At 45.7% G+C, this 13,520-nt stretch overlaps 1 protein-coding gene across 3 annotated transcripts in view; it reads right to left on the reverse strand.

Annotated features, from left to right (window-relative positions):
- Positions 1 to 1,555: 1,555 nt before the first annotated feature.
- CARMIL1 (capping protein regulator and myosin 1 linker 1) overlaps positions 1,556 to 13,520 on the reverse strand; it is a 295,177-nt gene continuing 283,212 nt past the window's right edge. For 2 of the 3 annotated variants that reach the window (XM_074987581.1, XM_074987580.1), the window contains one exon: positions 1,556 to 2,589. In XM_074987581.1, the coding sequence (XP_074843682.1) occupies positions 2,453 to 2,589 (137 nt within the window). In that variant the 3' untranslated portion in view covers positions 1,556 to 2,452. Of the gene's footprint in view, positions 2,590 to 7,674; positions 7,816 to 13,520 lie in introns of all 3 variants that reach the window. The other variant, XM_074987579.1, reaches the window with a different exon arrangement.

Consider the following 13,520-nt stretch of genomic DNA (forward strand, 5'->3'; position numbering starts at 1 on the left):
TGTAACTCCTACACATCTTCACTTCACCACCACCAACTGGTCTTGTCCTCATGGTTTTCTTCTTTCCTGGTTCACCCTCTTTTTCTGGCAGCCCGCCCTCGAGGTCCTTGTTTGGCAGGTGTCCACAAATCTGGAGTTCACCGTACTACTGCCTCATTTCTATCCTGAATTAGATCATCAAATTCCTTTCAGAATTCAGTCACTCTACCTCTGGATGCATCTTTTGTCCCTCTTGCCCTTTGTCTATTTAGGCTTCAAGTTCTTTGGAAGAGAGGTTGTTTCTTACTATGGCTGTGTCTACACGGGCACAAATCTTTGAAATAGCCATATTTGGAAGATTACTAATGAGGCGCTGAACTGAATATTCAGCACGTCATTAACATTAGGATGCTTCCGGCCGAGGCACTTTGAAAGCCCCGCATTCGAAAGCGCGCGTCTTGGCTACACGGGGGTCCTTTTCAAAAGGACCCACCCCTTTTGAAATTGCCTTATTCCAATCAGTGATCAGGATAAGGAGATTTTGAAAGGTGCAGGGTCCTTTCGAAAAGGACCCCCGTGTAGCCGCGCCAAGCCACGCGCTTTCGAAAGTGGGGTTTTCAAAGCGCTGCGGCCAGAAGCGTCCTAATGCTAATGAGGCGCTGAATATTCAATTCAGCGCCTCATTAGTAATCTTCGAAATGGCCATTAGCATGGCTATTTCGAAGATTTCTGCCCATGTAGACACACCCGATGTGTTTGTTCCATGACTAGTGAAATGGGGCTGTGATCTTGGTTAGCCTCCTAAACGTTGCCATAAGCCAAACTGTGCTAATTAATAACTATAACTAAATACTTCTGTGAGGGTATCTTGTAGAATTTCATAGTAACTCCTCCTAGTTCACCGGTACTGAGGGGAACCTGAAGTTCTGTTAAATAGGATCACTTAAAAAAAAATCAAATGATGTTCAGGCCTGATTCTCCACAGCCTTCCTCTTTTCTTAGTTATGTAGACTCCCAATAAGTGTTATAAATCTTCCAAAGCAGGTGCAAAATGCTACTGTTTGGATTTAGTAGCATTTTACATCCACTTTGCACACGGCATGAGTGATTGCACAAGGAGCAGGGCAGTGGAGATTCAGATCCCTGGGAAACACAAAATATGGGCTCAGTCTTACAAACACAAGCAAATGAATTTACTCATTGAAGCAGCCACAGTGAAGTCAGTGGACTTACTTATGTGAATGGAAGTTGTTCCCATACTTAATTTTTTGCAAAATTAAGACCTTAGGCTTGTAATGCAGTTGTGAGTACAGATACTGGATGTAATTGGTGGCTACTTGCTGTGTGAAAGATGCTTTACCTGAAGGTGATGAGCAAAGAGATCAGTGGATGCGTTCTTCAACAGTTTTATAAAGAAAATGATGGAGCATTTCATGTCCATCTGCAGCAGGAAGATATTTGTTATTATGGCCATTTTACACCATTTTGATTTTAATTGTAAGCCTCATCTATGATGACACACTAACATCATTCGAACAAATGAACTAAAATATGAGAAAATAGACATATGTCAGTTGTAAAATTATTTTATTGGTACAAATATACATATGAATAAAACCCCTTCAACCTGTAATGTAAGCGAATGTCTGTGAAATTTGCAAAAACAATAACTTTTTTTTTTTTAAACAGGCATCAAACAATTTTTCTCTTGGAATTACACATTAAAAGTAAGCTAATATGCAGACAGAACTTATGAAGGCCTCTAGAAAACACCAATATTAATAAAATGTTTGTCAATTGCTCTCATTCCAAACAACTATATACATTAATGTATGAATGCGGAAGCATAAGATTTCATTCAGATTCTTCTATGTTGTGCTTTCTGACAGTACACAATGTAAGCATCTGAGTTTTATGTACAACACAACAGGAAGAAAGAAAGTCCCTATGGGAGAATGTAAAAACCATACTCAAGCATCTAATATATATAATTTATACAAATTATTTGATTAGTGTGCTCTGTTAATATAAATTACAATGTGCAATTTCATACTGCAAGAATATATTTATAGGTAAGTCACGTGCAGATTTGACACATTTACATTCAGCAGTACAACACCTTACCTGCTGTACAGTGTATTAGTGTAAGACAGTGTCCAGTTATTTGCTTTGCTTCTAAATGCCCTAATGCAGGGTGTTCTTTGTAGCTGCTTCAGAGAAATTCAAGTAGAGTACATGATATAATTGCTGGCTTTAGCAAAGGCATGGAAGGGGAGTTTGGAAATCATACATAACAGAAGTTAAAGGCCAAATCAATGCATCCTGATTGTACTGTAAATCATGATCATTGAGGTTTATACATGAAAATGCATCCAGGGTTAAACAATGGCTGGTAAATAAAAGGGTCATTGATTGTTGAACCCTGATTGTAATAAAGGATCTTGCACTACCAAGCATCAAATAGTACTGGTAACTAAACAAAAATAAAATCTTTATCTGCTTCTTCTCCAGAGTCACTGGACTTGCTTCCCTGCTGGCCATCCTTACTTAAGGACCTCTGTTTTATTTCTTGGTACTCATGCGTCTGGTGTCCAGAGCTTCTTTTTGGAGCTGTAGAAAATAAGGAAGAAGGTTTTCCTAATAATTGCCCAGTGGAAAAAAATAATATATTACCGCACTTGGGTACTGTCCTTCCCTCCCGCCCCCGATGAACTCAACAGAAGCTTTGCCATTTCCTCCAGAGTGAATGGTGTGTGTCCCCTTATCATTAAAACTAGAAAAGGGAGGCAGGAAGAAAAGAAGAACTTCACACCAGCATCAGTCTGTGAACAGTGAAAGGGATATTATTTTTTAGATCTATTAAAATGAGTGATGATTTGAATAAAACTTTCCTAAAATTTATAACTAAAACACTTTAGTCAATGCCATTTCAAGATGAGCACTCTGGCCATGATGTACCCACAAGTTCCCAGGGACACTCACTATAACCCCCAAGTAAGTAGCTGGAATTAAATACATAGGTAGAATGTACCCTTCCATTGCATCATTAGATAAGTACATTTGCTTTCCAGTAATTCAACAGCATGAATGTACCTGAGAACAGAATTTGAGCATTAGTATTGATGTTTAACTATTATATCATACCCACTGGAAAACAAGAAAGAGGAAGTCTGAGTGAAGAAAGATGACTAGTAAAACTAGCATACTAGCTCTAGCAAAATTAGATGGAGACCTTTTGAAGATTTAGGAGACCCACAGGGATGTCTCCCTTTGTTGCAAGTCATCTTCTCTCTTTCTGATTGACAATAATAGCTTCTTTACTTAGCACCATCAAACCTGTAAGTCTTGCTTATCATTTAGACTCTTTACATTTGGTGGGACATGTACCAAGGTGCCATCATGTTGCATAACCAAAAGTCTTCCCCGTGTTTATTCATCTAAAGTGGGGTGGACAATAATTTTTGACGGTGGGGGGCACTCCAAGAATTTGGAAAGTGGTGAAGGAGGCACACTCTTTTATGGTATTAAGGGAAGAGTGAGGGGTCTGATGGAGGTTGGGTATGGACAGAAACTTGGATTAGGGAACTGGGGTGCAGGAGGGAGTCATGATCTGTATCTGTTTTGTTACTTTCTCCTGTTTGCTTTAGCAAGGAAAAGGGTTTACTTATATGGACCCCAAAATGTTACGTATAAGCCACATATGGAAGGTAATGGTTAATAAAAAGGTGATTTTATCTTAACTCTATATAATGAATAACATATTCTATAGTATATTACCTGAGGGTAATATTCTAAAGAACCTAATGTATGTTTAATTTAATTGACAGAGTTATCTGCATTTATTGATATTACAGAATTCAGCAGCTAATCTATTTTAAATGCAATATAAAAAAAAAAAGGTGTATTTTGTGATTGCCCCAAATACTACAGTTGAAATCTAACATCAGAGGATTTTATAAGCAATTTTTATTTTCCTTCTCAATGGATATAATCACATTTACCATGAAACAATTTGAGCAGATTTGCAATGATTTGCCAGTTTATGGAATCAGTTGAACATTCTACTTTGAATAGAGGCATAGAATAAAGAAACAGGAGTAACTGACATGAATAAGTACCATAGTATTAAATGAAAAGGATAACTGACTAAAAATAAAACAAACCAGAGCATAATTTCCTACATTCACCAGGCAATTCTAACTTAAATCACTGAAAAATTGTTCATGTTGTGTGGGAAATAATTCAAAGACTGCGAAATCTTATTTTTGCAATCACCAGTTATTTGTGAACAATATCCTCAGTCTGTCACAGCTGCAATCAGAATTTTCTGTCAGCTCATGACTTTTGTGCAGTCAAGCTCTACGACAGTAGGCTGGAGAAATCATCAGCTTGGCCGACTCCCTTTAAGAACAAGAACTGGTGGACAATTTTAAATAAGCCAAACCTATGGTCAGGAAGAAACATACAGTAGTTCCAAAACTTGCCAACTGCTTTAGACAACAGTGTAATCCTGGAGGTCTTCACTATGTAAGAGTAAGGCCAAGTGTACGCTATGGGGAAAATCTATTTAAGATACGCAGCTCTCACAGACCTTGGGAGGCAGGCATGTCCTCGCCTACAGACAGCTTGCCAACCTTCAACAAATCCTCACCAGTCACTACAAATCACAAACCAATGACTCTAGGCCTGGAACCAGCCCCTGTAAGAGTCCTCGCTGCCAACTCTGCTCACATATCTACACCAGTGACATCATCACAGGACCTAACATCAAGTATACCATCAGGGGCTCCTTTACCTGCACATCTACTAATATACTATGTACACATCTACTATGCCATCATGTGCCAGCAATGCCCCACCGAAATCTACATTGGCCAAACTGGACAGTCTCTCTGTAAAAGAATAAATGGACATAAATCAGACAGCAGGAACGGTAACGTACAGAAGCCTGTGGGAGAACATTTCAATCTCCCTGGACACTCAGTGGCAGATTTTAAGGTGACAGTTCTGAAACAAAAAAATTTCAAAAATCAAATGTAGAGAGAAATCTCTGAGCTGCAGTTTATTTGCAAATTTGACTCCATTAACCATGGATTAAACAGACTGGGAGTGGCTCGCAGCTTACAAAGGCAGTTTCTCTGCTTTCGGTGCTAATAGCTCCCCATGAGACTCTGACAAAGGCTCACATCCCCCGTCCGACTGACTTGTTTTTAACTCTTTTGATAAGTACTGTTGATACTGGGCCATTTCCACCTTGCTGAATAGACCTTGTCAGCTTGGGCCCTCCCCCTTTACTGGGACCCCACTCTTTAAATACCCCTCTGAAACCACCCTGCCCACTCATGCATCTGATGAAGCAGGTCTTTGCTCACGAAAGCTTATGCTCCAAAATATCTGTTAGTCTATAAGGTGCCACAAGACGTTTTGTTGAACTCCAGCTATGTGAATCGTGTAGCTGGAGTTGACATATCAAATCAATTTTTCCTGCCATCTCCATTTATCTTCTCTTGCTCAAAGCCTAGAGGAATTAAGGGAAAGAGTCTCACTGGCTGCATCGGGATCCACCTGCATATTCCAGCACTATGCAAATGGTCAGCTGGCATTCTGTTGAGTTAAGAAATGGAGAACTTTGCAACTGCCTGCTGACATAGGAAGCCAGGCACTGCTGGAGCACAGGAAGATTCCAGCCACAAGCCCTTCTCTTCACTTCTCTAATATGCCCCCTTCACAGGGTGGGATTGGCAACAGAACAGGGTGTTCAGATTTCACACCAGCTGGGCGCTGTTCCCCTGCTGGCAGATGTCCCACAACAACAATGCTATGTATATGTGGCAACAAGCCCAGTTACTTCTTCTGGCTTCTTTCTCAATGGTTTGTAAGCTAAAGCCTCTGTATTTTATCAGAAAATAACGTCAAAGCTATCCCTATTTTCAAGCACGAGGAAGGGACTGTGGTATAAACATTTTCAGGTACCAATCTGTGGGTCCAGCAAAGCTGGTCTCAGTGCAAGATCCCTGGGGTGTAGGAAGGAAGTTATCCCCTGGAGCTGAAGGGGATCAATTTGGCCCTAGAGCAAGTTAGAGTAGCTCCTAGGGTCTATCCCATTGATCATAGACCATTGCATGCTCTGGCCACATCCCCAGCATTACCCCACCTCACTGTTTACCCCATTCTCCAGATCATTTATGACTATGTTGAATAGGATCGGTCCCCATATGGACCCCTGTGGGACACCATTAGTTATCCCACTCCGTTTTGAAAACCTACCATTTGTTCCAAATGTGTTTCTTTCTTTTAACGTGTTATCAGTCCATGAGAGGACCTTCCTTCTTATCCCATGACGGTTTCCTTTGCTTAAGAGCTTTTGGTGAGGAACCTTGCCAAAGGCTTTCTGGAAATCTAAGTACTCCCTTGTCCCACATGCTTATTGACCCCCTGAATAAATTCCACTTGCTAAGTGAGGTATCATTTCCCTTTACAGAAATGACATTGACTTTCTCCTAACACATGATGTTCATCTATGCATACGACAATTCCGTTCTTTATGACAGTTTCAGCCAAACTGCTGGTAGTAAAGTTAGATTTACTAATCTATAATTGCCAGGAACATTTCTAGAGCCGCTTTTGAAAGCTGGTGTCACTTTAGCTTTCCTCCAGTCATCTGGTACAGAAGATGATGTAAAGGTTCTGCAATTTCACATTTGAATTCTTTCAGAACTCTTGGGTGAATGCCATCTGATCCCAGTGACTTGCTATTGTTTAGCCTATCAATTTGTTCCAAAATCTCCTCTACCTTCCTCTAAGATTTCAAAACATCCTCTAATCTACTTGTCCCCCTCCTCCTAGCTCTTCTAAGAGGAAGCCAATTCAGTGTGACACACACAGCAGATTAGAAATGGCTGGAATTCAAAAAAGTGGAACCAAGAGAAGAAAGAAGTTATAAAATCCCCTAGAACAGCGTTTCCCAAAGTGTGGTCCATGGTCCAGTACCGGTCCTTGGAAAAAAAATACCAGTCCTTGGCAATAATTTGTATATTTTTATCTACTATATTAATGTGAATAAATAATAAACAGTGAACATTTATTCATTTTTTCTGATATGCATTTATATTTTTGGGCCACAAAAAAAAGGGTACTGAAAAAAACTGTGTCCCAACTATATGAAGTTTGGGAAGCCCTACCCTAGAAACTCAAAATTTCAGAGTTCTTGCCCAGGCACCTGGACATACTGAGCATGTGCTTGACATTAACTTGACAGAGTGAAATGACCCTAGAAAGGAAACAGCATCACCAAGCAGACTAGAGAAAGAAATTTAACCACTCTAACGAGCTGAAGATGATAGCTTCATTTACCTTTTTGTGACCAGTACACACACCCCATCTCATTTTACCTGACCAAAATATAACGTATATGACTCACATGGCACTCACTTCTTGCTTCTATTAGTGTGGTTTCACAGCAAAATGACTACATTATATTAATATTAACACTGGATTTGTTTTTCCTCTTTTGATCAAACTGTATGAAATAAGACAGGAGGGAAGGTTATCACATAATCTTTTCCCGATTCCTATCCCCAAGTATAAAGCAAAGAAAACAAGAAACTGTGATAGGTTTATTTCAAAGATGTACTCGTTAGCCGACTGAGGCCAGGTAAGGGATACTGGGACACTGAGTATTATCAACAATCTTACCATCTTGAGAAATTGATCTGATGGCAGGCTGGGGGCTGCTTTGACCCTCTTTTTCTTTATCAGAAGGAACTTTCTTTAGCACAGGTGGAAGCAGAGCAACTTTTGGTGAACCTGGGCCAGGAGACGACTCTGGCATGTCCTCTGGCAATATCACACACACACACAGAAGCAGATACATTATATATCCTGATAGACAGTTTCCAAGAATACAATCCACATACAATTCCAGTGAATTGTTTAAAACAAAACAAAACAAAACAACCCAATATACAACTATAATCATGCAGGATACATTCTAAGTACTCCCTTGTCCACATGCTTATTGACCCCCTGAATAAATTCCAGGTGCTAGAATTCAGGACAAACAAGAAGAAATGTTCTGGAAGTCTTAGACTCATAGATGCTAAGGCCAGAAGGGATTTTCATAATTTTACAATGCTAAGAGAGCATACTTGATTGTTACTCAAGCTGCTTGGGAGAATTTTACTAGCTAGCAAGTTTAAAAAAATCATGAGGTATAAATTAGTAAAACTATCCACTAATTCATAGTAATTGTTTTGATACAGCTGCTGAATACTTTGTAGACCTGAAATTTAACACCTAAACTGTTGCTCTATTACTGACACTCAGGAAAAAAAAATCTAAAAAGACTAACCTAATTTATCATAGGGTTGGAAGAGAATTATGAAATTAAAGAAAGAAATGATTAAGAAATGTCTTTAAAAATTGTTTGTCACATTGATGTTTTTAATCATCTTGACAATGCAAGGAAACCAATCAAGCTTTATAGCTATACATTCTAAACATAAAAGCAAACTGAACTTTCACAAGTTGTTAACAGAATTGTATTTTTTGGAAGAGAATATTATGCCTTCCTGTTGTACACAGCTCCTGGGGTGTGTCTACACAAGCAAGTATATTCAACATTAGGATTGGAAGGCTGAGTTTTTTGGAAAGAAGCCACGGAGAGTCTACACTGATGTGATGCTCTTTTGAAATTAACTCAGGTCTTTCGAAGTTGGTCCTCCGCTCCCGGGATGGGAAAAGCACCCTCTTTCTAAAGACAATTTCAAAAGAGAGCAAGTGTAGACGCTCTGCGGCCCGCTCTTTCGAAAGAGCAGGTCCTTCCATGGCCGCGATCAGCTGGCAGGCGGCGGCGCCGCTCACAGAGCAAGCGGAGCTCTATGGCTGCAGTGCCCAGCCTCCTTTCAGCACGTAGGCTCCCAGAAGCCCTCAGGCAGGAAGCTGAGAGTGTGCAAGCAGCAAGAAGCCCACGCTGCCGCTCACACTGCTCCCAGCTGCAACGCCCGGGGGAAAACCGCAGCACCTCTGTCACCATGGCCAGCAGCCACGACTCCCACCCATCCCAGGGGCTATGCAGGGACCGGGGGGAGTCCTCTCAGGAGGGGAGCCAGCCCCCCAAATATCGGGTCCCCTCCTGGACAGAGGCTGAGCTGCAGAGGGGGGTCCGGCGCCGGAACATGGCGGCGTTCGAGCACCTAGCCAAGGGCCTCACTGGCCGGAGTCACCCCATGGACCCCAGATCAGGTGAGGTCCAAGGTCAAGGAGCTCCGGCAGGCGTACTGCCGGGTTCGGGACACAGTCGGGTGATCGGGGTAGTGCCCACCAGCTGCCCCTACTATCAAGAACTGGACTGCCTTCTTAGGCCCAAGGAGGCGGGACCCCCAGCCGTGTACCTGGACACCGCTGACCCCCCTGACCGAGCTGGAGGAGATGGGGATGGGGACCAAGTGGGAGGACCGACCCAGAGCACCGGCCATCCGCAGGTGCCCCCCAAGGATCCAGGACACGAGTGATGATGAGGGCTCACACGAGGGGACCCTGGTCATCAACGTGCCCTCATGCCCATCCAGCCTAGCTCCTTACGACTGCGCCTTGCCCAATTTCCTAGAGGGACCCACAGGTATGTACTATGCACGCTAGTGGCCACAGGGCCAGGGGAGGGGGCGCACAGTCCTGCCCGGGGTGGCCACAGCCCACCCACAGGGACATCAGCCCCGGGCATGGGCAGGTCAGATGACCCTACCGCCACAGCTTTACAGGGCTGATGTGTGGCACCCAGCACCATGCGTGCCAGACAGTACCATGAGCCGCCAGGCCGCAGAGGGACTGAGGGAAGCAGAGGAGAAACAGCGCTCCCACAACCCAGATGGGGAACCCCAGATGCAGTCCCTGCAGGACAGCTGGGATGAGGTGGGAAGGATGGAGGAGGGTTCAGGGGGTCCGTCACCGGGACTAATGGCCCATTCCTCTCCCCTTTTGTCTCCACAGCTCCAGCAGCCGGACCAGCCCTGTAAGGGGCCCGGGAAGCTTGATGATGAAGAGCGAGGGGGAGCAGCCCAGGCCTCGGACAGGGCCAGCCCGGGGCCGTCACCGGTCCCTCCACCAGCACCACCAGGCCGGGGAGGAGGCGGCAGGGGACACAGCCCACATGGCTGCCCTCAAGGAGCTAACGGGCGTTGTGCGGGAGTGGCTTGCCATGGAGTGGCAGGCATGGGACCGGGAGGGGTCCAACTTGGACACCCTCACCCAGGCCGTGGTCGGCCACCTGGACCCTGCCGCCGCTCCATCACGGGTCACTCCCGCACCCATGCCCCCGTCGCCCCCCATCGCCCCCCACACCCGTGCATCCCCCCTCCCTTCCAGCGCCCCCCACCCCAGCCCCCCATCCACTCTCCCCGCTCCCATGTAAATAGTTCTCTCCATTCACCTTCCCCTTTCCCATGTAAATAGGTGATCGCCCGGACAACCTGCAGAGCATGGGGGCGGGGGGGCGTGCTCATGAACGTGGGGTGGGGTGCAGCTTGCCTACCCGCGCCCATCCCCATCCCAGCCCCGGGGTGCCCATCCCCATCCCTGCCCCTAGCCCCAGGGTACCTGTCCTTCTCCCGATGGTGCCTTTCGCCCGGCTGCCCCCCGCCCCCAGCATGCAGTCTAGGTGTGAGCCGGGCACAGCTTACCTCAATGAGGACGGCCCCAACGGTGGCTTTGTCCACCCTGAACTGGTGGCCAACGGATCGGTAACTGTCTGGGGTGGCCAGCTTCCATAGGGCAATGGCCACCCTTTTGTGCGGGGGATTGTTGGCCTCAGGTGTGTGTACTGGTGCTGGAGGACTGGGGCGAGCCAGTGGCACAGCTCCAGGAATGTCCCCCTCGTCATCCTGAAATTCTGTAGCCACCGATCATTGCCCCAGTCCTCCTGCACCAGCCGGCCCCACCAGCTGCTGCTTGGAAGGAAGCTCCACAGGCAGTGGCTGACCTGGGGGACCAGCTGTGAACATTGCACCCTGAAGATGGCGTCCAGGAGGGTGGCTATTGTGGTGGCCATGAGGAGCCACTGCAGCACAGCAGCCAGGACCACAGCCAGGGCGCTGGCCATGGCTACGATGGAGGGGGAGTGCTGCCTGGCTGCCACCTCCACTGTCTGTCTCACTCTTGCTGTCTGTCTCTCTCGTGCGTGCTGCCTGGGAACAGGGTTGCTGGCCCTCAAAGTGTACAGGCTGAAGGGATGGGACCCTTAAAGGGGAAGGTGGGCAGTGGCCCTGGAAAGGCTCATCCACCATGCGACCTTGTCCATGACGCTTCCCGTCCATGCTCTTTCGAAAGAGCGCCCTGGTGTATGTGGACGCTCTCTCTTGAAATTGTGCTGGGGGCCTTTCGAAAGAACAGACTGAACCTTCGGTCTCCACTGGTGTGTGTGTGGGTGCTCCGTTTTGAAAGACCATCTTTCGATGTTCTCTTTCGAAAGATGTTCTTTTGAAACACAACTGTAGTGTAGACGCAGCCATGGTGTTTACCTGAAGGCATATCTTATTTTACGACTGACTATAAAATAACCAATATACATATAGTAAGCCAGCCTAAAGCCTACCTTGTGAGAGAGGGGAAAAAAGAAATTCTAACCACTAGTGAGGCAGTGACAACACTAGGAAGGTAATGGACAGAGTAAACAACCATAGCAAGGAAGAGGCTGTTGTTCTTCTCTAGGTCCAGGTACCAATGTGAGTATGAGAAGAGCCTAAAGATTTGAAAGGTACTAGGAGTGGCTACAATTATGCTTTTTAGCCATTAGTAAACGGTATGCTTCTCACAGCTACCAGACGATTCAGAATTTCCACAGTCTAATTCTTTTCTCTCTCAAAGTCCATAACTTTTTGGGCAGTTAAATGCTAGAGGTACGTAAATGTGTACAAGACTAACTGAATCATTAAACTTTAGCTCCATTTACTGTCTTGAGATAGAACCAGAACAGGAGGTTAGTAGAGAGTAGACATTATCAGTGACTCAGAGAACAACTTGTCATGATTATAAAAGATCAAACCAATGGATATGGAGTGAGATTAATAATTCATCCAATGTACAGCATGAAAGGAAAAAGAGATAGGGGCAATCCAAAAGCACAAATGAAGAATTTAAGTACAGAAGAAGTACCGGAGAGGTAGCCGTGTTAGTCTGTATCTTCAAAACCAACAAAAAGTCCTGTGGCACCTTATAGATCAACAGATATTTTGGAGCATAAGCTTTCACGGGCAAAGACCTGCTTCGTCAGATGCATGAGTCATGCATCTGATGAAGTGGGTCTTTGCCCACAAAAGCTTATGCTCCAAAAAGAGAAGTTACTCACCATAGTAACGGTGGTTCTTCAAGATGTGTCCCCGTGGGTGCTCCACAATAGGTGTCGGGCTCGCCCGGCGCCGCAGATCGGAAATCTTCCAGCAGTTTCTCCTGGATCGTGCATGCGCCGGCGCGCGACGCTCCCCTGCGCGCCCCCGGCCACATGCGCAATCCGGTCCCCCCCAGTTCCTTGACCAACTGCCTCAGACGCTCCTGAAAAACACCAGACAGAGATCCGAAGCGGGGAGGATGGGCGGGTGGGGGAGCACCCACGGGGACACACCTCGAAGAACCATTGTTACTACAGGTGAGTAACTTCTCTCTCTTCTTTGAGTGGTCCCCGTGGGTGCTCCACAATAGGTGACGACCCAGCAGTAACCCAAGTAAGGAGGTGGGTAATCGATTCATGTGCAGCTTGCCCCCGAGAGGACTGCTGTCGACAGACGGGTATCCTCCTCGGATACCCGATGCAGGGCATAATGCTTGGCAAAGGTGTTGTAGGATGACCAGGTCGCCGCTCTACAGATGTCTTTTAACGCGATGCGCTTGAAGAGGGCTGTTGACTTCGCCACCGCCCTGGTGGAGTGAGCCCTAGGCAGGGCCAGCAAAGGAGTCTTTCGAAGCTCGTAGCACATTTTTATACAGGACACAATGTGCTTTGAAATTCTCTGTGAAGAGAGGCCTTCCCCTTTTGACCTGGGAGTGAGAGACACTAGAAGCCTGTCCATTTTCCGGAAGGATTTAGTTCTGTCTATGTAGAAGGCCAATGCCCTCCTCACGTCCAGGAGGTGCAGGCGTGCCTCTTTGCTGGAGCTGTGAAGCTTCGGGTAAAACGAAGATAAAACTATTGGTTCGTTAAGATGGAACTCCAAGGAAACTTTTGGAACAAAGGCTGGGTGCAGCCGTAAGGTTACCACCTCCTTTGAGAATACTGTGCAGGGCAGCGTTGCCATAACTGCTGTGAGCTCACTGACCCTGCGAGCTGACGTAATTGCAAGGAGGAAGGTTGTTTTTATCGTAAGGAGACGTAGGGGAACTGTGGCTAATGGTTCAAAAGGTGGACCCGTTAGCGTGCTGAGCACCAAGTCCAAGTTCCACGATGGTGGAAGCGGTTTCCGAGGGGGGTCCAGGTTTACCAACCCCTTCAAGAACCTGGTAACTATAGGATGGGCAAATATCGTGGGCCCCTCCTCTGTATGCCGAAAGGCTGA

Source organism: Carettochelys insculpta, chromosome 2, assembly GCF_033958435.1.
Source record: "Carettochelys insculpta isolate YL-2023 chromosome 2, ASM3395843v1, whole genome shotgun sequence".
In the NCBI taxonomy this organism is placed as follows: Eukaryota; Metazoa; Chordata; order Testudines; family Carettochelyidae; genus Carettochelys; species Carettochelys insculpta.